The following is a 22,852-nucleotide window of genomic DNA, read 5'->3' as shown; positions in this document are numbered from 1 at the left end:
ACATGTTGGTAGACCAAAACCCTTGTCGGTGATGTGCAGTCATAAAACACATGTTGGTAGACCAAAACCCTTGTCGGTGATGTGCAGTCATAAAACACATGTTGGTAGACCAAAACCCTTGTCGGTGATGTGCAGTCATCAAACACATGTTGGTAGACCAAAACCCTTGTCGGTGATGTGCAGTCATAAAACACATGTTGGTAGACCAAAACCCTTGTCGGTGATGTGCAGTCATAAAACACATGTTGGTAGACCAAAACCCTTGTCGGTGATGTGCAGTCATAAAACACATGTTGGTAGACCAAAACCCTTGTCGGTGATTGTTTTTTATAAGAAAAGCACATTTTTTATCCATTAAAATAACATCATTGCTCAGAAATACAACGTAGACATGGCTAATGTTGTAATGTTGGATTAGCTAACACAATGTGCCATTGGAACACAGGAGTGATGGTTGCTGATAATGGGCCTCTGTACGCCTCTGTAGATATTCCATAAAAAAATCAGCCGTTTCCAGCTACAATAGTCATTTACAACATTAACAACGTAATTCTCTCTCATTAGAGAATTAGACGTTTATCCACGTTTCTCCCTGATACTTTGGGGAGGAAAAAACTGAACTGTTGTCCCCCTTCACCCCTACCTACACCAACAAATGACCTCAACTAACCTGTACCCCCGCACATTGACTCTATATCGGTACAGACTCCTTATTGTTATTTTACCTTGTTACTTTTTATTTGATCTGTTTTACTTTAGTTTATTCAGTAAATATTTACTCTATTTATCTGCATTGTTGGTTATTAAGGGCTTGAATGTGTCAGTAAGCATTTCACTGTAAGGTCTACTACACCTGTTGTATTCAGCATTTCACTGTAAGGTCTACTACACCTGTTGTATTCAGCATTTCACTGTAAGGTCTACTACACCTGTTGTATTCAGCATTTCACTGTGAGGTCTACTACACCTGTTGTATTCAGCATTTCACTGTAAGGTCTACTACACCTGTTGTATTCAGCATTTCACTGTAAGGTCTACTACACCTGTTGTATTCAGCATTTCACTGTGAGGTCTACTACACCTGTTGTATTCAGCATTTCACTGTGAGGTCTACTACACCTGTTGTATTCAGCATTTCACTGTAAGGTCTACTACACCTGTTGTATTCAGCATTTCACTGTGAGGTCTACTACACCTGTTGTATTCAGCATTTCACTGTAAGGTCTACTACACCTGTTGTATTCAGCATTTCACTGTGAGGTCTACTACACCTGTTGTATTCAGCATTTCACTGTGAGGTCTACTACACCTGTTGTATTCAGCATTTCACTGTAAGGTCTACTACACCTGTTGTATTCAGCATTTCACTGTGAGGTCTACTACACCTGTTGTATTCAGCATTTCACTGTGAGGTCTACTACACCTGTTGTATTCAGCATTTCACAGTAAGGTCTACTACACCTGGTGTATTCAGCAAATGGCATTATATTTCATAATAGTGCCCTACTTTTGATCAGGGGCCATAGGGCTGTGGTCAACAGTAGTGCACTATATAGGGCTGTGGTCAACAGTAGTGCACTATATAGTGCTGTGGTCTAAAGTAGTGCACTATACAGGGCTGTGGTCTAAAGTAGTGCACTATACAGGGCTGTGGTCTAAAGTAGTGCACTATACAGGGCTGTGGTCTAAAGTAGTGCACTATATAGGACTGTGGTCTAAAGTAGTGCACTATATAGGGCTGTGGTCTAAAGTAGTGCACTATATAGGGCATTGTCTACAGGTGGACTTTAGGTCTTAGTGGTAAAGGTGATCTTTAGGTTGGGAATCTTTAGACTGGTTAGTTATTAAAGCCACATGTTTCATAGAGACACGACTGAGATGAGGAGATGTACCAATAACCAAAGATTCACCTTCCTGATCATTTATTTTACAACACATTCTACAAAACACAGTAACTACATACTGTTCCAAACTGATGTCCTCAGCATTAGGAAAGGCAGAGGAGAAGACAATAACCCTTAAATGGTATTATAGACCAGCATTATTATTATAACGTTGTGTCCATATAACTTAACAAACATTCAGTTCTCAACTGGGTTGATACTTTGGATCATTGTTCTCAAACTGATCTGGAGTATTCAAGTCAAAACATAAATACAAATCAACTTTCAAGTGAGCCTCCGCTATGTGAAGAATATTAACCATGAACCTTTGGGGGCGTTGCGATGATGGTTCGCTGTAGGTTCCAAATGGCACCTTGTTTCCTATATAGTGTACCACTGTTGACCAGAGCCTTATTCCCTATATAGTGTCTATGGGCCCACGTCAAAAGTAGGGCACTATATAGGGAATAGGGTGCTATTTGGGAGGCATTCTAGATCTCAGAGCGTCGTGGGGGGAAGACGCGGCGTGGGGGAGGCCTCACGGTCTTGTTGCCACGGCGAAGAGACTCTAGCTCCCGATGGGTAGCCATCACTACCCGACTGAAAGAGAGGGATGAAGGAGGGAGAGATGGAGGGAGGAAAGACAAGAGGGGGAGAAAAGGAGAAGAGAGAAGGATAGGGGAGGGAGGAAGAGATGCATTGGGAGAGAATGATATTATTTTCAGTTGCTATTTGTCTGTTTTTACTACTACTTACAAAACATCTGATCACCACTGTCATGCAGCTAACAGTAGTGAAGGAGGAGAGAGAGGGACACATGGTACAGCTAACAGTAGTGAAGGAGAAGGAGGAGGGAGAGGAACACATGGTACAGCTAACAGTAGTGAAGGAGGAGGGAGAGGAACAAATGGTACAGCTAACAGTAGTGGAGGAGAAGGAGGAGGGAGAGGAACACATGGTACAGCTAACAGTAGTGGAGGAGAAGGAGGAGGGAGAGGAACACATGGTACAGCTAACAGTAGTGAAGGAGGAGAGAGAGGAACACATGGTACAGCTAACAGTAGTGAAGGAGGAGGGAGAGGAACACATGGTACAGCTAACAGTAGTGGAGGAGAAGGAGGAGGGAGAGGAACACATGGTACAGCTAACAGTAGTGGAGGAGAAGGAGGAGGGAGAGGAACACATGGTACAGCTAACAGTAGTGAAGGAGGAGAGAGAGGAACACATGGTACAGCTAACAGTAGTGAAGGAGGAGAGAGAGGAACACATGGTACAGCTAACAGCAGTGGAGGGAGAGGAACACATGGTACAGCTAACAGTAGTGAAGGAGGAGGGAGAGGAACACATGGAACAGCTAACAGTAGTGAAGGAGGAGGGAGAGGAACACATGGTACAGCTAACAGCAGTGGAGGGAGAGGAACACATGGTACAGCTAACAGTAGTGAAGGAGGAGGGAGAGGAACACATGGAACAGCTAACAGTAGTGAAGGAGGAGGGAGAGGAACACATGGTACAGCTAACAGTAGTGAAGGAGGAGGGAGAGGAACACATGGTACAGCTAACAGTAGTGAAGGAGGAGGGAGAGGAACACATGGTACAGCTAACAGTAGTGAAGGAGGAGGGAGAGGAACACATGGTACAGCTAACAGTAGTGAAGGAGGAGAGAGAGGAACACATGGTACAGCTAACAGCAGTGGAGGGAGAGGAACACATGGTACAGCTAACAGTAGTGAAGGAGGAGAGAGAGGAACACATGGTACAGCTAACAGTAGTGAAGGAGGAGAGAGAGGAACACATGGTACAGCTAACAGTAGTGAAGGAGGAGGGAGAGGAACACATGGTACAGCTAACAGCAGTGGAGGGAGAGGAACACATGGTACAGCTAACAGTAGTGAAGGAGGAGGGAGAGGAACACATGGTACAGCTAACAGTAGTGAAGGAGGAGGAGGAGGGAGAGGTACACATGGAACAGCTAACAGTAGTGAAGGAGGAGAGAGAGGAACACATGGTACAGCTAACAGTAGTGAAGGAGGAGGGAGAGGAACACATGGTACAGCTAACAGTAGTGAAGGAGGAGAGAGAGGAACACATGGTACAGCTAACAGTAGTGAAGGAGGAGAGAGAGGAACACATGGTACAGCTAACAGTAGTGAAGGAGGAGGGAGAGGAACACATGGAACAGCTAACAGTAGTGAAGGAGGAGAGAGAGGAACACATGGTACAGCTAACAGTAGTGAAGGAGGAGGGAGAGGAACACATGGTACAGCTAACAGTAGTGAAGGAGGAGGAGGAGGGAGAGGTACACATGGAACAGCTAACAGTAGTGAAGGAGGAGAGAGAGGAACACATGGTACAGCTAACAGTAGTGAAGGAGGAGGGAGAGGAACACATGGTACAGCTAACAGTAGTGAAGGAGGAGGGAGAGGAACACATGGTACAGCTAACAGTAGTGAAGGAGGAGGAGGAGGGAGAGGTACACATGGAACAGCTAACAGTAGTGAAGGAGGAGAGAGAGGAACACATGGTACAGCTAACAGTAGTGAAGGAGGAGGGAGAGGAACACATGGTACAGCTAACAGTAGTGAAGGAGGAGAGAGAGGAACACATGGTACAGCTAACAGTAGTGAAGGAGGAGAGAGAGGAACACATGGTACAGCTAACAGTAGTGAAGGAGGAGGGAGAGGAACACATGGAACAGCTAACAGTAGTGAAGGAGGAGAGAGAGGAACACATGGTACAGCTAACAGTAGTGAAGGAGGAGGGAGAGGAACACATGGTACAGCTAACAGTAGTGAAGGAGGAGGGAGAGGAACACATGGCACAGCTAACAGTTGTGAAGGAGGAGAGAGAGGAACACATGGTACAGCTAACAGTAGTGAAGGAGGAGGGAGAGGAACACATGGTACAGCTAACAGTAGTGAAGGAGGAGGGAGAGGAACACATGGTACAGCTAACAGTAGTGAAGGAGGAGGGAGAGGAACACATGGTACAGCTAACAGCATAATTTAGAACCTCATCCCCTCTTCGCCTCCTCTCCTGTATTAACTAAGGAGGTGAGATCCTAATCTATGTCCATCTGAGCAGACAGCCATCTAGTCAATCAGAGCTCAGAAATCTGTGGGGCAGATCAGGCTGACTTCTAAAGTCCATTAGGTCAAAGGTCATCACTTGGAAAAAGTAGTGAAGCAGTAGAAGGATGGAGGGAGAGGAGGGAAAGAGACAAAGACTCACTTTAGGTAGGAGAGTTCTCTGATCAGGCCACAGACCAGTTCTGTAGCGTCTTCATGCCCTTCCTCTTTCTCCTCTTCCTCTTTCTCACTAGTTAAGGGGAAGAGAGAGACAGAGAATGGCACCATTCCCTATATAATGCACTACTTTCGACCAGGGCCAAATGTGCACTATATGGGGAATACGGGTTCATCGTAGGCTTCAAAACAAGCCAATACAAAGTTATAAAATACTGTACTGGTTCTAGGAAGATGGATAAATGTATCTGACCAGTAGTGTTACTGAAACAAGATGAAATATCTAGATCAGTGGTTATCGCTGGGTACTGCAGGTGGTATATCTAGATCAGTGGTTATCGCTGGGTACTGCAGGTGGTATATCTAGATCAGTGGTTATCGCTGGGTACTGCAGGTGGTATATCTAGATCAGTGGTTATAGCTGGGTACTGCAGGTGGTATATCTAGATCAGTGATTATCGCTGGGTACTGCAGGTGGTATATCATGTCAGTGGTTATCGCTGGGTACTGCAGGTGGTATATCTAGATCAGTGGTTATCGCTGGGTACTGCAGGTGGTATATCTAGATCAGTGGTTATTGCTGGGTACTGCAGGTGGTATATCTAGATCAGTGGTTATCGCTGGGTACTGCAGGTGGTATATCTAGATCAGTGGTTATCGCTGGGTACTGCAGGTGGTATATCTAGATCAGTGGTTATTGCTGGGTACTGCAGGTGGTATATCTAGATCAGTGGTTATCGCTGGGTACTGCAGGTGGTATATCTAGATCAGTGGTTATCGCTGGGTACTGCAGGTGGTATATCTAGATCAGTGGTTATCGCTGGGTACTGCAGGTGGTATATCTAGATCAGTGGTTATCGCTGGGTACTGCAGGTGGTATATCTAGATCAGTGGTTATCGCTGGGTACTGCAGGTGGTATATCTAGATCAGTGGTTATTGCTGGGTACTGCAGGTGGTATATCTAGATCAGTGGTTATCGCTGGGTACTGCAGGTGGTATATCTAGATCAGTGGTTATTGCTGGGTACTGCAGGTGGTATATCTAGATCAGTGGTTATTGCTGGGTACTGCAGGTGGTATATCTAGATCAGTGGTTATTGCTGGGTACTGCAGGTGGTATATCTAGATCAGTGGTTATCGCTGGGTACTGCAGGTAGTATATCTAGATCAGTGGTTATTGCTGGGTACTGCAGGTGGTATATCTAGATCAGTGGTTATTGCTGGGTACTGCAGGTGGTATATCTAGATCAGTGGTTATTGCTGGGTACTGCAGGTGGTATATCTAGATCAGTGGTTATCGCAGGTGGTCGCAATTTTTTGACTGCCAAGATAGTTTATGTTAAAAACATTCTGCGACTCTGTGAAAGATGGTCCTCAAAAGCTTTTGACTGATTTGCTCTCGGGAACAGAAGAGGCTGGGAACCGCTGTTCTAGATAGAAACAATGATTTACTCTCAGGAACAGAAGAGGCTGGGAACCGCTGTTCTAGATAGAAACAATGATTTGCTCTCAGGAACAGAAGAGGCTGGGAACCGCTGTTCTAGACAGAAACAATGATTTACTCTCAGGAACAGAAGAGGCTGGGAACCGCTGTTCTAGATGAGATTTGAGATTTGAAATGATACAATGACTATGAGGGTATTTGAGGGTATTTTCATCCATATCTGGTGAACCGTTTAGAAATTACAGCCCTTTTTTTTACACAGTCCCCTCATTTTAGGGGACCAAAAGTATTGGGACAAAATCACTTATATACACTACATATACAAAAGTATGTGGACACCCCTTCAGATTAGTGGATTCGGCTACAGAAATGGTTTGCCGAGATCGGTGTGGAAGAACTTGACTGGCCTGCACAGAGCCCTGACCTCAACCCCATTGAACACCTTTGGGATGAATTGGAACGCCGACTGCAAACCAGGCCTAATCGCCCAACATCAGTGCCCAACCTCACTAATGCTCTTGTTGCTGAATAGAAGCAAGTCCCCACAGCAAAGTTCCAACATCTAGTAGAAAGCCTTCCCAGAAGAGTGGAGGCTGTTATAGCAGCAATGTTCCAACATCTAGTGGAAAGCCTTCCCAGAAGAGTGGAGGCTGTTATAGCAGTAATGTTCCAACATCTAGTGGAAAGCCTTCCCAGAAGAGTGGAGGCTGTTGTAGCAGCAAATGAGGGGGATCAACTTCATATTAATGCCCATGACTGTGGAATGAGATGTTTGACAAGCAGGTGTCCACATACTTTTGGTCATGTAGTGGCTGTATTAAAGTAGTAAAAGTATTTGTTCCCATATTCATAGCACACAATAACTACATCAACAATTGTACAGACGCACAAATATCATCCCCCCATCAAAAATAATGCCAACCTCCCAAAGTGCTGGAGTACAGAGCCTAAAATACTGCCAACCTCCCAAAGTGCTGGAGCACAGAGCCTAAATACTGCCAACCTCCCAAAGTGCTGGAGCACAGAGCCTAAAATACTGCCAACCTCCCAAAGTGCTGGAGTACAGAGCCTAAAATACTGCCAACCTCCCAAAGTGCTGGAGTACAGAGCCTAAAATAATACTACTTGTGGAGCTCACTATATGTCCCAAATGGCACCCTTTTCCCTTTAGAGTGCACTACTTTTGACCATGGTCCCTGGTCTATAGTAGTGCACTATATAGGGCTGTGGTCTAAAGTAGTGCACTATATAGGGCTGTGGTCTAAAGTAGTGCACTATATAGGGCTGTGGTCTAAAGTAGTGCACTATATAGGGCTGTGGTCTAAAGTAGTGCACTATATAGGGCTGTGGTCTAAAGTAGTGCACTATATAGGGCTGTGGTCAACAGTAGTGCACTATATAGGGCTGTGGTCTAAAGTAGTGCACTATATAGGGCTGTGGTCTAAAGTAGTGCACTATGTAGGGAATAGGGTGCCATTTGAGAGGCCTCCAGCAGATGATCTAGAAGCAGTGACCTGGCAGGGGATCTTCTCTGATGTTTGTTTTTGAACACTGTGAAAACACAACTCGTCTGTCTCCAGACCCAGAGGTAAAGATGGAGATATCTCTTCATCGACTCTCATCTCTGTCTCCAGACCCAGAGGTAAAGATGGAGATATCTCTTCATCTACTCTCATCTCTGTCTCCAGACCCAGAGGTAAAGATGGAGATATCCCTTCATCTACTCTCATCTCTGCTCCAGACCCAGAGGTAAAGATGGAGATATCCCTTCATCGACTCTCATCTCTGTCACACTCATCCTTTACCATCCCTTCTCATCCCTCTCTCTCCCATCCCTCTCTCTAACTCTCACATCCCTCCTTCTCATCCCTCTCTCTCTCACTCGTATTTTCTAATTTCCTCATCTACCTGCATCTCATCTACCTCACCTGCATATCAGCACTTCTCTCCTCCCCCCCATGCCTGCATCTACCTCCTATACCCCCCTCCTTCCTCCCCCCAAGCCTGCGTCTACCTCCTATACCCCCCTCCTTCCTCCCCCCATGCCTGTGTCTACCTCCTATACCCCCCTCCTTCCTCCGCCCATGCCTGCGTCTACCTCCTATACCCCCCTCCTTCCTCCTCCCATGCCTGTGTCTACCTCCTATACCCCCCCCCATGCCTGTGTCTACCTCCTATACCCCCTCCTTCCTCCCCCCCATGCCTGGGTCTACCTCCTATACCCCCCTCCTTCCTCCCCCCATGCCTGCATCTACCTCCTATACCCCCCTCCTTCCTCCCCCCCATGCCTGCGTCTACCTCCTATACCCCCCTCCTTCCTCCCCCCCATGCCTGCATCTACCTCCTATACCCCCCTCCTTCCTCCCCCCATGCCTGCGTCTACCTCCTATACCCCCCTCCTTCATCCCCCCATGCCTGCGTCTACCTCCTATACCCCCCTCCTTCCTCCCCCATGCCTGTGTCTACCTCCTATACCCCCCTCCTTCCCCCCCCCCATGCCTGCGTCTACCTCCTATACCCCCCTCCTTCCTCCCCCCCATGCCTGCGTCTACCTCCTGTACCCCCCTCCTTCCTCCCCCCATGCCTGTGTCTACCTCCTAGACCCCCCTCCTTCCTCCCCCCATGCCTGTGTCTACCTCCTATACCCCCCCATGCCTGTGTCTACCTCCTATACCCCCCTCCTTCCTCCCCCCATGCCTGTGTCTACCTCCTATACCCCCCTCCTATACCCCCCCCATGCCTGTGTCTACCTCCTATACCCCCCTCCTTCCTCCCCCCATGCCTGCGTCTACCTCCTATACCCCCCTCCTTCCTCCCCCTCTCTCACGTCAGAGTGATGGTGTTGAGTTGAGAGTCAGACAGGTCGTCCAGAGGCAGCACTCCAAACGGATCAACGACAGCAGCATCATCGTTGTCTCTGGTCAGGTCTGGGGTGGTGGACTGAAATACACAAACAATCAGGACTCAAACAAACAAGCAAAGTAACAAACAAAGACGTCAACAAAAACACTCACGTGGTTGTTCTCCTCCGAGCCACCAGGTGTCACTGGAGCCTGGTTGTGCCCCTCCCTTCCAGGACCTGGCTTTGTGGGGGACTCTCCTCTGTCAGCCGGAGCCAGAATGAGTGCCCGGGGGTCGGCCACAGTCCCAGTCCCAGCCCCATCTTCAGCCCCCCCCTCTCTCTGTGTAGGTGAGCTCTGAACCTCTCTGTGGTGCTCCCTCTCTGTCCCATCCTCCAGAGGGATAGAGGTAGGGGTGGTGGTGGAGGATGGTGTAGGGGCCCTAGGGGGGCTCTCCTCTGGCTCATTAGACCCACAGCCCCCCCTGTCCCCCTCCTGGTTCTTCTCCACAACCTCCTCTGTGTCTAGCTCTTCTTCCACCAACACCACAGGCTGCTCACTCAGTGGGTCCACCTCCAGGCCGGTCCAGAGACCCTCTCCTGTGACCTGCTCTGTCCCAGAATAAGCCACTTCGCTGGGGTCTGCATGGCTGGCCTCTCCCCCTGACTGAAGCTGCTCCTCATCTAACTTCTCCCCCTCTTCCTTCCTCTGCTCAGTGGTACTCCCCAGAGGAGCGGATGGAGGGATGAATGAAAGGAGGGACGGATCAGAGAATGATGCTGCTGTAGTTCCCTCTACAGTCACCAGGTTGGTACAACCACCACCACTATCACCACTCTGCCCGATGTCCTCCTCTCTCTCTTTCTCCACTTTCTCCTCCTCCGCTTTCCTCACCAGCACCATCTCTTCTCCCTCCCTCCCTTCTTCCGTCACACTCTTTCGTTCCTTCTGCCACTGCTCCCCTATTCCTCTCCTCTCTCTCTCTCCCAGACCACACATCCCCATTCTCCTTCTCCTCTTCTTCACTGGTTCCTCCACAGATCTGTCCTCCTCCACTGGTGGCCCCTCCCTCCCACCACCGAGACAAACACCTCTGTCATCTATAGCCTCCTGCTGTTTACTGTCGAGCTCCTCCATATTGGGCTTTGGGTTCTTCTCTCCACACTGCTCCTCTTCCATGTCGGTTTGACTGTCCCCGTCCCCAACGTTGACCTCCTTGGAGGGAAGCAGGGATGGCTGGGGTTGGGGCTGTGCTACAGTCAGTGGGTGTGGGGGGAAGCTGAGGAAACTCTGTGTCTTGATGTCTTCTTCTTCTCTACCCTTGTCATCTTTGACAGAGGACTCCACACTATGGTCTTCCTGTGGACTATTTCCACCATCCTGATTGGTTGGAACTGACTCCTCTGTGCCCGCCCCCTCCACAGCCCCTCCAATGGCCTGTTCTCCCTCGAAGCCAGTCACAACCGGACTTTCCTCCACTGGATCCCCCTCTTGCTTGGGTGCAGTGGTATCTCCCGCTTTGTTAGCCTGCTGAGATGGATGAGTAGTACAGGCCGTCAGAGGGCAGTCTTTAGGAGGAGAGGTGGTGTTTAACACTGTTCCCTCAGTGTCCTGCTGCACACAGCAGAGGAGGAGGAATCCGTTAGAACATAGCAACATTTGAATTGTAACTGACAAACGCTCAACCAGCAAATGGAACTTCTGGTGGCTACCTGTTCAAGGTGTGAGGGCTGTGCTTCCACTGTCTCTCCAGAGGGGGCGCTCTCCTCTGACTCATCACTGCACTTTCTCTTCCTTGACCTGAGTGACCTAGGCTGGGGAGGTGTGAAACCTGGAGAGAAAACATCAACTTCATGCTAAGGAACTGTCCTTTCTTTCACACATACATTAGCAAGCAAACGGGTGGACTGGCAACCTTTCACTTTGTTTTTCAGTATCTTGCCAGCAGCATAGCACCCTGCATCCCACTGCTGGTTGGCTTCTGAAGATAAGCAGGTTTGGTCCTGGATGGGAGACCAGATGCTGCTAGAAGTAGTGTTAGAGGGCCAGTAGGAGGCACTCTTTCCTCTTGTCCAAAAAAATATTGGTCAGTGATTGGGGACATTGCCCTGTGTAGGGTGCTGTCTTTTGGATGGGTTGTTAAATGGGGGTTCTGACTCTCTGTGGTCACTAAAAGATCCCATGGCACTCATTGTAAGAGTAGAGGTGTTAACAAAGGTGTCTGGGGTAAATTCCCCATCTGGCCCTCGTACCATCATGGTCACCTAATCATCCCCAGCTTCCAATTGGCTCATTCATCCCTGTAACTATTTCCCAGGTTGTTGCTGTAACTGAGAATGTGTTCTCAGTCGACTTACCTGGTTCAATTATAATCTCAGATAAATTCAACGATGTTGGATGAATGTTTTATGTCCAGGTATTCACTTTAGGAATGAATGATTTCAGCCAATGAAAGTATTGGAGATCATTTAAGCCCCAATATACAGTTGATGTGAATTTAACGGGGGTTATTTCAGTCTTACTTGTGGTTTGCTTTTGTTTTTTGGTCATCCTCCCAAGCTAGCTCTTCAAATGCTATGCAAAAACAAAACAGAGACAAAGTGTCAGTTGGCTAGGTTAGCTAACAATGATTTGCCAATAATATCAGATTTCATGACACTGACAAAACATCTCATTCAAAACAAAGACAACTAGCCAATAACATCTATCTAGCTAACACTTTTGAATTTTGATGGGAGATCTTAGTTTCTCCTCAAGCTCTTGGTTTGGTCACAACTGTCGGTAGCTAGCCTACCTGGCAGTGCAGATCAAGACGGATTGTGAGTGGTCTCTCTTGCTAGCTAGCTATCAAACTTTTAACACTCTCACTGAAACATATAGCTACAGTGCATACCAAGCACAACTGTCTTGCTATAAGATTTAAACAAATCTAATGTTCGGTGACGAATATAAGATTTTTTACATATAACTTTGACTGGACCTTACATCTAGACACTTGTTAGAATATTTTTCAGCGATTTCTGGGCGTGTTCTTCAAACGCCGTAAAGCGAGGTAGTCGCGTTGCCAATGGTTACCCAATGCAGGAAGTAGGAAGTAGCCAATGTACACACCTTTTCGTGTTTTTAAAAGCTCTCTAACTAGCAATACTTTATACGTGACTAGGGTTCTCACGTATGTTTTCGAAATGATCAGTCGTCGTATGGACTAAGAAAGCGCTCACCATATGGTCCGTGGATAACGTATGACAAGGTAAAACAAAGCTTTTAGTGGCAATGTTTACAAATGACATGGCAGCTTATAGCAAGCTAACGTTACCTTGTTAACAAGCTAACTACTACAAGTCAGAACTGCTCAACATCGAATGAGGATAAACAACATTTGTGCCATGGATGATACTATGAATTTGCTGTTGATAGCTAGCTAACTGCTAACGTCACTGTACTAATTTGTTGCTAAGCGTTTTCAGAGACTGACACAAAACGTGAGCAGTCAACGAATGTGTTATTAGCAGCCATGATATCAATGAAATGTATCCAACTAGCTAAATGCAGTGTAAATTCAACAGAGTCCTGTAGCTAGCTGGCCATTTTTGTCTGTCAACGCGTGTACGATAAAAGCTGAATGTAGCTAACTACTGGAACTATTTGCCACATGTTACAATAGGTCTCTTTGGTTCTACTGTGTTGTTGTAGTTGTGCCACAGGTCCGTTGACAAGGTTCTCTCCATGAGTCACAGTCGGAACCCCCCGCCCAGGGGACAGGGGGCAGCGCGAGCCAAACAGGTAACGTCATTTTGATCATTGATTTGATAACTGTAAGTCAAGTTGTCATTGATAACACCAGTCATTTGTGTTTTCAATTCTCTTTCTTTCTCCCTCTCTTTGTCTCTCTAAGATGGGGCTGCTCCTGGATCTGTCTCCGGATGGAGGGATGGATGGAGGAGGAAATGAAAAAGAGCTGGAGGCGGAGCTACTGGCTCTGATGGGCGGGGGCGGGTCCCAGGGGAAGAAAGGGACAGGAAAAGGTGAGGATCATCCTATTCATCGTCATCATCCTCACCCATTATCTTCTCCTAATCTTGTATGAAATAACTTCCACAGAACCTACCACTAGAACCGGGTTGATACCGTGTGTGTGTGTGTCTGACCCGCCTGCCTCTCCACAGCTCCAGTTCCCATGGCTGATATCGAGCGTATGGCGGCTCTGTGTATGAAGGACCTTGATGAGGATGATGATGATGGGGATGATGATCTGGAGGATGATGATGATCTCCTGGTATCCACCATGTTTACACTCCTCTTCACACTTCTCTTGTCCTTTATCTTCCTCCTATCTGTTGTTGTTTCATTCCCAATGGCAACACTTTTCCTGAATTGTGTGTGTGTGTGTGTCTGTCTTTCTTTCTCTCTCTCTCCCTATCTGTGTGTGTTTTATGCATTCATGTATCTTTATCCATCCCCAGGCTGAGCTGAATGAGGTTTTGGAGGATGATGATGATGAAGAGGTTCAGAAACCTGCCACCACTCCAAGCTCTAACTCCACCCCCTGCTCCACCCCCAGCACTCCTAGTGGTGCAACCGGGCTGGAGGCCTGCCTGGCTGAACGCATTAACATGTACCAGACAGCCATCTCCAATGCTAATGCAGAGGGGGAGACCAGCAAGGCTCGCAGATACGACCGCGGATTGAAGGTGAGCCAGAGACCATGGGCTGGTTGTATGATGATGTGTCTCAGAGTAGGAGTGCTGATCTATGACCAGTTTTTTTCCCTTAAGATTATAATGAACAAGATTACTGGACAGGATGGACCTGATCCTAGATCAGCAATCCTATGAGACGCTTGATACATGCGGCTCCAGGAACATAAATGATCCCACAATCATCTAGCCATATGTAAACCTGTGATTCGACATGTGAAGGTCTACTTCTCCAGTCAGCTGAATTGTATGTTTGCTTGCTTGTTGTCTCCCCCTAGACGTTGCAGTCCATGATGACATCAGCCAAGAAAGGAAAACCGATCAGCGAAGAGGAAATCCCGCCTCCTGTCTCCACAGGTGGAAAGCCTGCCCCAGCCCCCGTGCAGCAGCCTAAACCAATCAAAGAGCAGGGGCTGCCAACCCCAGTGCTGACGCCCTCCCCGTTCACCAATCAGAAGCCACTGAGGGAGGCTCCGCCTGTTGCCCTGCCTCCTAAGCCCCGCCTCCTGGTCCCCCCTCAGAAACACACTGCCGTTACCCCGGATACACCTGCTATCTCCCCCCTCACCCCTATTCAACCAGACGCACGGCACTCAGGTAGACCACACATACACCTTTTTGAAGACAGACACCAGCCTGTAAATGTCAACGCAGTCCCCTAAGCACTGGAACATTCTGGTTGTTATATCACTCTCTCTCTCCCTCCTCTCTCTCTCTCTTCCCCTCTCTCTCTGTAGAGTTGAAGCAGTGTGTTCTAAACAGACAGAGGGAGTATAAGCTGGCAGCCCTCCACGCCAAGCAGGGAGGAGAGTCAGAGCTGGCCAGACAACACTACCACATCGCCAAGGTACCCCACACACTAGGGGTTAATGGACCTCCACTAGGGGTTAAAGGACCTCCACTAGGGTTAAAGGACCTCACACTAGGGGTTAAAGGACCTCCACTGAGGGGTTAATGGACCTCCCACTAGGGGTTAAAGGTACCTCCACTAGGGGTTACAAGGACCTCCACTAGGGGTTAAAGGGACCCTCCCACTAGGGGTTAATGACCTCCACTATGGGTTAAAGGACCTCCACTAGGGGTTAAAGGACCTCCACTAGGGGTAAAAGGACCTCCACTAAGGCGTTAAAAGGGACCTCCACTAGGGGGTTAAATGGACCTCCACTAGGGGTTAATGGACCCTCCACTAGGGGTTAAAGGACCTCCATGGACTCCCACTAGGGGTTAAAGGGACCTCCACTAGGGGTTAGAAAGGACCTCCACTAGGGGTTAAAGGACCTCCACTAGGGGTTAAAGGACCTCACTAGGGGTTAAAGGACCTCCACTAGGGGTTAAAGGACCTCCACTAAGGGTTAAAGGACCTCCACTACTGAGGGGTTAAAGAGACCTCCACTAGGGGGTTAAAGGACCTCCACTAGGGGTTATTACCTCCACTAGGGGTTTTGGTTAAAGGACCTCCACTAGGGGTTAAAGGACCTCCACTAGGGGTTAAAGGACCTCCACTAGGGTTAGGCCGAGGGGTTAATGGACCTCCACTAGGGGTTAATGGACCTCCACTAGGGGTTAAAGGACCTCCACTAGGGGTTAATGGACCTCCATGGACCTCCACTAGGGGTTAAAGGACCTCCACTAGGGGTTAAATGACCTCCACTAGGGGTTAAAGGACCTCCACTAGGGGTTAAAGGACCTCCACTAGGGGTTAAAGGACCTCCAAGGACCTCCACTAGGGGTTAAAGGACCTCCAAGGACCTCCACTAGGGGTTAAAGGACCTCCAAGGACCTCCACTAGGGGTTAAAGGACCTCCATGGACTTCCACTAGGGGTTAAAGGACCTCCACTAGGGGTTAAAGGACCTCCACTAGGGGTTAAAGGTCCTCCACTAGAGGTTAAAGGACCTCCACTAGGGGTTAAAGGAACTCCACTAGAGGTTAAAGGACCTCCACTAGGGGTTAAAGGACCTCCACTAGAGGTTAAAGGACCTCCACTAGGGGTTAAAGGACCTCCACTAGAGGGTTAAAGGACCTCCACTAGGGGTTAAAGGACCTCCACTAGGGGTTAAAAGGACCTCCACTAGGGGTTAATGGACCTCCACTAGGGGTTAAAGGACCTCCACTAGGGGTTAATGGACCTCCACTAGGGGTTAAAGGAACTCCACTAGGGGTTAAGAGGACCTCCACTAGGGTTAAAGGACCTCCACTAGGGGTTAAAGGATCTGACCTGTCTATACTGTGCCCCCTCTCTCTCTCTCTCTCTCTGTCCCTCGCTAGCTCGCTATGAAAGATTTGAGTGTTTGTGTACGGCAACCAATCATTCTCCTCCTATCTAAAAAATACTGAATCGTAGGAGTTGACTCCTAGCGAAATCGAATCGTGACACTCAGAAATGGAAGTTGACACCGGGAGTCGAGGAATCAATTCTTTTGAAGTCGACTCTCTACGTCATCATCGTTAACAGTGTCAGAAATGTAAAGATACTTTAATTGAAAATATCTCAAGTCACTCTGCAAAATACTACTTGAGTACTATCAAAAGTAAACGTAAAAATCATTTCAAATTCCTTATATTTAGCAAAAAAATGTCATGTTTTTTAAATGTACAGATAGCCAGGGGCACAGTCTGACAATTTACAAAAGATGCACGTGTGTTTAGTGAGTCCGCCAGATCAGAGGCAGTAGGGATGAGATGTTCTCTTGATAAGTGTGTGAATTGGACCATTTTTCCTGTCCTGCTAAGCATTCAAAGTGTAACAAGTACTTTTAGGAGTCAGGGAAAATGGAGTAAAAAGTCCATAATTGTCTATAGGAATGTAGTGTTGTAAAAGTAAACAAGGTGGTGTTCCTGTCTGACTAGATGCCAGCTGTTGCCACTAGTTCTGCACCAGTCATTACCATGAGCCCCATCCTCCCCAAGTAAGGTGCCACCAACCTCCTGTGACCTATCCAGCCATTGTGAGATCTGGCATGTTGGCAATGTACAGGAACACACCCACCTGACTCTACCTCTCCACCTCCTCTCCCTCTCCACCACTTCCTCTCCCTCTCCTCTCCCTCTCCACCTCCTCTCCCTCTCCCCCACCTCTCCACCTCCTCTCCCTCTCCACCACTTCCTCCTCCTCTCCACCTCCTCTCCCTCTCCACCACCTCTCCACCTCCTCTCCCTCTCCACCACTTCCTCTCCCTCTCCACTTCCTCTCCCTCTCCACCTCCTCTCCACCACTTCCTCTCCCTCTCCTCTCCCTCTCCCTCTCCACCTCCTCTCCACCACTTCCTCTCCCTCTCCTCTCCCTCTCCCTCTCCACCACCTCTCCCTCTCCACCACTTCCTCTCCCTCTCCTCTCCCTCTCCACCACTTCCTCTCCCTCTCCTCTCCCTCTCCACCACTTCCTCTCCCTCTCCACCTCCTCTCCACCACTTCCTCTCCCTCTCCACCACTTCCTCTCCACCACTTCCTCTCCCTCACCTCTCCCTCTCCACCACCTCTCCCTCTCCACCACTTCCTCTCCCTCTCCACCACTTCCTCTCCCTCTCCACCACTTTCCTCTCCCTCTTCTACCACTTCCTCTCCCTCTCCTCTCCCTCTCCACCACCTCTCCCTCTCCACCACTTCCTCTCCCTCTCACACCACTTCCTCTCTCTCCTCCACCACCTCCTCTCCCTCTCCCTCTTCACCTCCTCTCCACCTCCTCTCCCTCTCCACCACTTCCTCTCCCTCTCCTCTCCCTCTCCACCACTTCCTCTCCCTCTCATCTCCCTCTCCACCTCCTCCTCCACCACTTCCTCTCCCTCTCCACCACTTCCTCTCCACCACTTCCTCTCCCTCTCCTCTCCTCTCCACCACCCTCTCCCTCTCCACTACTTCCTCTCCCTCTCTATCCACTTCCTCTCCCCGCTCCTCTCCCTCTCCACCACCTCTCCCTCTCCACCACCTCCTCTCCCTCTCTCCCTCTTCACCTCCTCTCCACCACCTTTCCAACTCCTCTCCCTCTCCCACCACTTCCTCTCCCTCTCCTCTCCCTCTCCACCACTTCCTCTCCCTCTCCTCTCCCTCTCCACCACCTCTCCACCACCTCTCCCTCTCCACCACTTCCTCTCCCTCTCCACCACCTCTCCCTCTCCACCACTTCCTCTCCCTCTCCACCACCTCTCCACCTCCTCTCTCTCTCTCCACCACCTCCTCTCCCTCTCCACCACCTCTTCACCTCTTCTCCCTCTCCACCACTTCTTCACCTCCTCTCCCTCTCCTCCTCCTCTCCCTTTCCCCTCCCTCTCCCTCTCCTCTCCCTCACCTCTCCCTCTCCACCACCTCTTCACCTCCTCTCCCTCTCCACCACCTCTCCACCTCCTCTCCCTCTCCACCACTTCCTCTCCCTCTCCACCTCCTCTCCCTCTCCACCACCTCTCCACCTCCACTTCCTCTCCCTCTTCACCTCCTCTCCCTCTCCACCACTTCCTCTCCCTCTCCTCTCCCCTCTCCCTCTCCTCTCTCCCTCTCCACCTCCTCTCCCTCTCCCACCACCTCTCCCTCTCCTCTCCCTCTCCACCACTTCCTCTCCCTATCCTCTCCCTCTCCACCACTTCCTCTCCCTCTCCACCTCCTCTCCACCTCCTCTCCACCACGTCCTCTCCCTCTCTCACCACTTCCTCTCCACCACTTCTCTCCCTCTCTCCTCTCCTCTCCACCACCTCTCCCTCTCCACCACTTCCTCTCCCTCTCCACCACTTCCTCTCCACCACTTCCTCTCCCCTCTCTTACCACTTCCTCTCCCCTCTCTATACCACTTCCCTCTCCACCACTCGTCTCCCTTCTCGCACCACTTCCTCTCCCTGCGTCCACGCGACTTCCTCCTTCCTCTTCCACTCACTGTCCTTCCCTTCCCTCTCCACCATCTTCCTCCTCCCTCTCCACCACTTCCTCTTGCCCTCTCCACCACTTCCTCTCCCTTCTCACCCACTTCCCTCCTCCACCACTTCTCTTCCCTCTCGGTCCCTCTCTACCACTCTCCTCTCCCTCTCTACCACTTCCTCTCCACCACCTCTCCCTCTCCACCACTTCCTCTCCCTCTCCACCACTTCCTCTCCCTTCTCCACCACTTCCTCTCCCTCTCCACCACTTCCTCTCCCCTCTCCACCACTTCCGCTCCCTTCTCCACCACTTCCTCTCCCTCTCCACCACTTCCTCTCCCTCTCCACCACCTCCTCTCCCTCTCCCTCCTTCAACCTCCTCTCCACCAACCTTTCCAACTCCTCTCCCTCTCCACCACTTCCCTCTCCCTCTCACACCACTTCCTCTCCCTCTCCTCTCCCTCTCCACCTCCTCTCCCTCTCCACCACCTCTCCCTCTCCACCACCTCTCCCTCTCCACCACCTCTCCCTCTCCACCACCTCTCCCTCTCCTCTCCCTCACCTCTCCCTCTCCACCACCTCTTCACCTCCTCTCCCTCTCCATCACTTCTTCACCTCCTCTCCCTCTCCACCACCTCCTCTTGTACAGAAACTAGACCCAGTAGTAGAGGCGTTGGACAGAGGGGAACCAGTGGACCTCAGCTCTCTACCTCCCCCTCCAGGTGCGCTTGGTTTATCAATGACACCCTATTCCCTATATAGTGCACTACTTTTGACTAGGGCCTATAGGCTGCCATTTGAAACTCATCTCTAAAGACCTGCTAGAGACTAGAAGACCAGGGTCTATATTCATAGTGTCTCAGTCTCATCCCTAATGACCTGCTAGAGACTAGAAGACCAGGATCTATATTCATAGTGTCTGTCTCATCCCTAAAGACCTGCTAGAGACTAGACGACCAGGGTCTATATCATAGTGTCTGTCTCATCCCTAAAGACCTGCTAGAGACTAGAAGACCAGGGTCTGTATTCATAGTGTCTCAGTCTCTGAGAGAGTGTTGATCTGGGATCAGTTTTCCCTTTTAGATCACAATGAAAAAGATGACATGGGGAACCTGATCCTAGATCAGGACTCCTAATCTGAGACACTTCGTACATTCTGCCCTGACCCCTAAACATCTGATCTCAACCCCCCCGTACGGCGCAACTCCTCTTTCTTCTCATCCCTCTCTCTCTCCTCAGGAGATGCAGTGGTAGAGCGTTCAGCTCCTCCCCAGTCTTCCTCCAGGCCCTCCCCTGCAGCTCCCCCGGCGGCCGACTCCGGTAACACACATATAATATTAATGATAATAATGATGGATTGGATATATAAAGGGTCTTTCTAAAGGGGGAAATCACCTCCATCACCAATGTGTAGCTCCCATCTGGTTGATGCACGGCAGCCATTTTGTGCCAGGTCGCTCAGTGGAGACGTGTGTGTGTGTGTGTGTGTGTGTGTGTGTGTGTGTGTGTGTGTGTGTGTGTGTGTGTGTGTGTGTGTGTGTGTGTGTGTGAGACAGCCCTCCCAGCCCCAGGCAATGTAGGGGAAGCGTTACAACAGAGGATGGACAGATACAAAGCTGCAGCAGAGGGGGCCAAGAGCAAAGGAGACGACCGCAAGGCACGCATGCACCAGCGCATCGTCAAGGTACACACACACACACACACACACACACACACACACACACACACACACACACACACACACACACACACACACACACACACACACACACACACACACACACACACACACACACACACACACACATCAAAGAAATGACTGGTGGTTCACACACACACACATCAAAGAAATGACTGGTGGTTCACGTACACACACACAAAGAATGAGAAAGAACTCCAAAAGTTCCATGCTTTTGACAGCAGAAACGTCTCACACACACACTGTAATGTGTACCTGCTTGGATATATCGTACTAATGTTTTTTCTGTGTGTGTGTGTGTGTAACAGCAATACCAGGATGCCATCAGGTCTCATAAGGCTGGACGCCCAGTCAACCTGGCTGATCTTCCTGTACCACCAGGTAACCTGCATTTAGCTGCAGCTTTTATCATCTACAGTGGGGAGTATTTGATACACTGACGATTTTGCAGGTTTTCCTACTTACAAAGCATGTAGAGGTCTGTAATTTTCATCGTAGGTACACGTCAACTGTGAGAGACGGAATCTAAAACAAAAATCAAGAAAATCACATTGTTTGTTTGATTTTTAAGTAATTAATCTGCATTTTATTGCATGACATAAGTATTTGATACATCAGAAAAGCACAACTTAATATTTGGTACAGAAACCTTTGTTTGCAATTACAGAGATCATACGTTTCCTGTAGTTCTTGACCAGGTTTGCACACACTGCAAACCTCTCTAGGCGTGTATGCCGTAGCGTGTTTGTAGCGTGTACACCGTAGCGCGTTTGTAGCGTGTACACCCGTAGCGCGTTTGTAGCGTGTACACCCGTAGCATGTTTGTAGCGTGTACACCGTAGTGTGTTTGTAGCGTGTAAACCGTAGCGTGTTTGTAGCGTGTAAACCGTAGCGTGTTTGTAGCGTGTAAACCGTAGCGTGTTTGTAGCGTGTACACCGTAGCGTGTTTGTAGCGTGTACACCGTAGCGTGTTTGTAGCGTGTACACCGTAGCGTGTTTGTAGCGTGTACACCGTAGCGTGTTTGTAGCGTGTACACCGTAGCGTGGCTTTGTTCTCTGTGTTTACTATGTACTATGTTGTTGTGGCCCAGGCTGTCCTCCGCTGCAGGGCTCAGAGAGCAGCCAGCAGAACTTCATGGGCGTCCTGGAGACGGCCATGAAACTAGCCAATCAGGACGCAGACGCAGAGGATGAGGTCGGAACAGAGGAATTGGCCAAGGTAACCACCATGACCTATTATACTGATGATGTCATGAGATTTCTTGACGCTCAAGATTGTTCTGGAAAGTGGGAAAATATGGATGCTATGTCCTAGACACGCAGGATAGGGAGTATGTTCATGCTTACAATATTTAACTTCTGTTCACTTAACTCTCTCTCTCGTCTCTCGTCTCTCGTCTCTCTCTCTCCCCCCCCCCCCCCCCCTCCCAATCCAGCCTGCAGTGGGAGCTCCAGTCCAGAAAGGCAAAGCCCCGACCCCTCTCACACCAGGTTCTGGAGGCAACACAACACAGGGCTCTAGACTGGGGCTTAAAGGTGTGTGTGTGTGTGTGTGTGCACATATTCATAGATGTGTTAAATTCATCCCTTGACGTGAACAAATTCATTCTCCCATTGACACCTCTACATTAGCTACTCTGATGTCTCCCTACACGCACGCGCACACACACACACACACACACACACACACACACACACACACACACACACACACATTTCCCTCTACCCCTCCCTCCCACATACATCCACATCCTGACTTCCTCCCCCCTGTGACGTCCCTTCCTGTGGTGCAGCCCAGCAGCAGTTGGACTTCCTGTTGCTGCGGCGACAGGCGTTCATCCGCGCGGCGCTGCGTTCTAAACAGATGAAGGACATGCAGGGAGCGGCGGTCCATCTCCGACACGCTAAAGGACTGGACCAGATGATCAGCGCCACCAAGGGAGGCCTGCCTGTAGACATCACCAAGGTGGAGGCTTTTACTCTTCACATTTTAGTTTTCCAACACGAGGAGGACTGTGGGTGTTAAGGAGGGCAGGGGGAGGGAGAGGAGGGAGGGATGGAGGGGGGCAGGGGGAGGGAGAAGATGGAGGGGGGCAGGGGGAGGGAGAAGAGGGAGGGGAGGGAGAGGAGGGAGGGATGGAGGGGGCAGGGGGAGGGAGAAGAGGGAGGGATGGAGGGGGGCAGGGGGAGGGAGAAGAGGGAGG

The 22,852-nt window shown here is 49.5% G+C and overlaps 2 protein-coding genes across 6 annotated transcripts in view; one reads left to right on the top strand and one right to left on the bottom strand.

Annotated features, from left to right (window-relative positions):
* Nucleotides 1-1,908: 1,908 nt before the first annotated feature.
* si:ch211-286b5.2 (uncharacterized) lies at nt 1,909-12,514 on the bottom strand. Of its 3 annotated transcripts, none has more exons than XM_031821994.1 (7): nt 12,398-12,514; nt 11,935-11,986; nt 11,125-11,243; nt 9,587-11,026; nt 9,400-9,512; nt 5,115-5,201; nt 1,909-2,483 (listed from the first exon to the last, which is right to left on the bottom strand). In XM_031821994.1, exons 2-7 carry the CDS (start codon nt 11,960-11,962, stop codon nt 2,375-2,377), a joined length of 1,896 nt encoding a protein of 631 aa, XP_031677854.1. In that variant the 5' UTR covers nt 11,963-11,986; nt 12,398-12,514; the 3' UTR covers nt 1,909-2,374. The 3 variants fall into 3 exon arrangements, with proteins under 3 accessions (XP_031677854.1, XP_031677855.1, XP_031677853.1); XM_031821995.1 differs by having other exon boundaries at nt 9,587-11,023; nt 12,207-12,508; XM_031821993.1 differs by having other exon boundaries at nt 12,207-12,505.
* The window catches only part of LOC109884334 (coiled-coil and C2 domain-containing protein 1A), a 30,740-nt gene continuing 20,369 nt past the window's right edge, over nt 12,482-22,852 (top strand). For 2 of the 3 annotated variants that reach the window (XR_004209565.1, XM_031821991.1), the window contains exons 1-14: nt 12,482-12,662; nt 13,106-13,195; nt 13,308-13,437; nt 13,579-13,688; nt 13,876-14,103; nt 14,388-14,706; nt 14,847-14,956; nt 19,599-19,671; nt 20,189-20,269; nt 20,506-20,633; nt 20,957-21,029; nt 21,740-21,867; nt 22,085-22,184; nt 22,442-22,614. Coding sequence is in view for 2 of the 3 variants with exons in the window: in XM_031821991.1 (XP_031677851.1) it covers nt 13,139-13,195; nt 13,308-13,437; nt 13,579-13,688; nt 13,876-14,103; nt 14,388-14,706; nt 14,847-14,956; nt 19,599-19,671; nt 20,189-20,269; nt 20,506-20,633; nt 20,957-21,029; nt 21,740-21,867; nt 22,085-22,184; nt 22,442-22,614 (1,710 nt within the window). In the remaining variant the exon portion in view is untranslated. The remainder of the gene's footprint in view (nt 12,663-13,105; nt 13,196-13,307; nt 13,438-13,578; nt 13,689-13,875; nt 14,104-14,387; nt 14,707-14,846; nt 14,957-19,598; nt 19,672-20,188; nt 20,270-20,505; nt 20,634-20,956; nt 21,030-21,739; nt 21,868-22,084; nt 22,185-22,441; nt 22,615-22,852) is intronic. The other variant, XM_031821992.1, reaches the window with a different exon arrangement.

This window comes from Oncorhynchus kisutch, unplaced genomic scaffold (assembly GCF_002021735.2).
Source record: "Oncorhynchus kisutch isolate 150728-3 unplaced genomic scaffold, Okis_V2 scaffold4043, whole genome shotgun sequence".
In the NCBI taxonomy this organism is placed as follows: Eukaryota; Metazoa; Chordata; class Actinopteri; order Salmoniformes; family Salmonidae; genus Oncorhynchus; species Oncorhynchus kisutch.
This window is presented reverse-complemented; position numbering and strand designations above follow the sequence as displayed.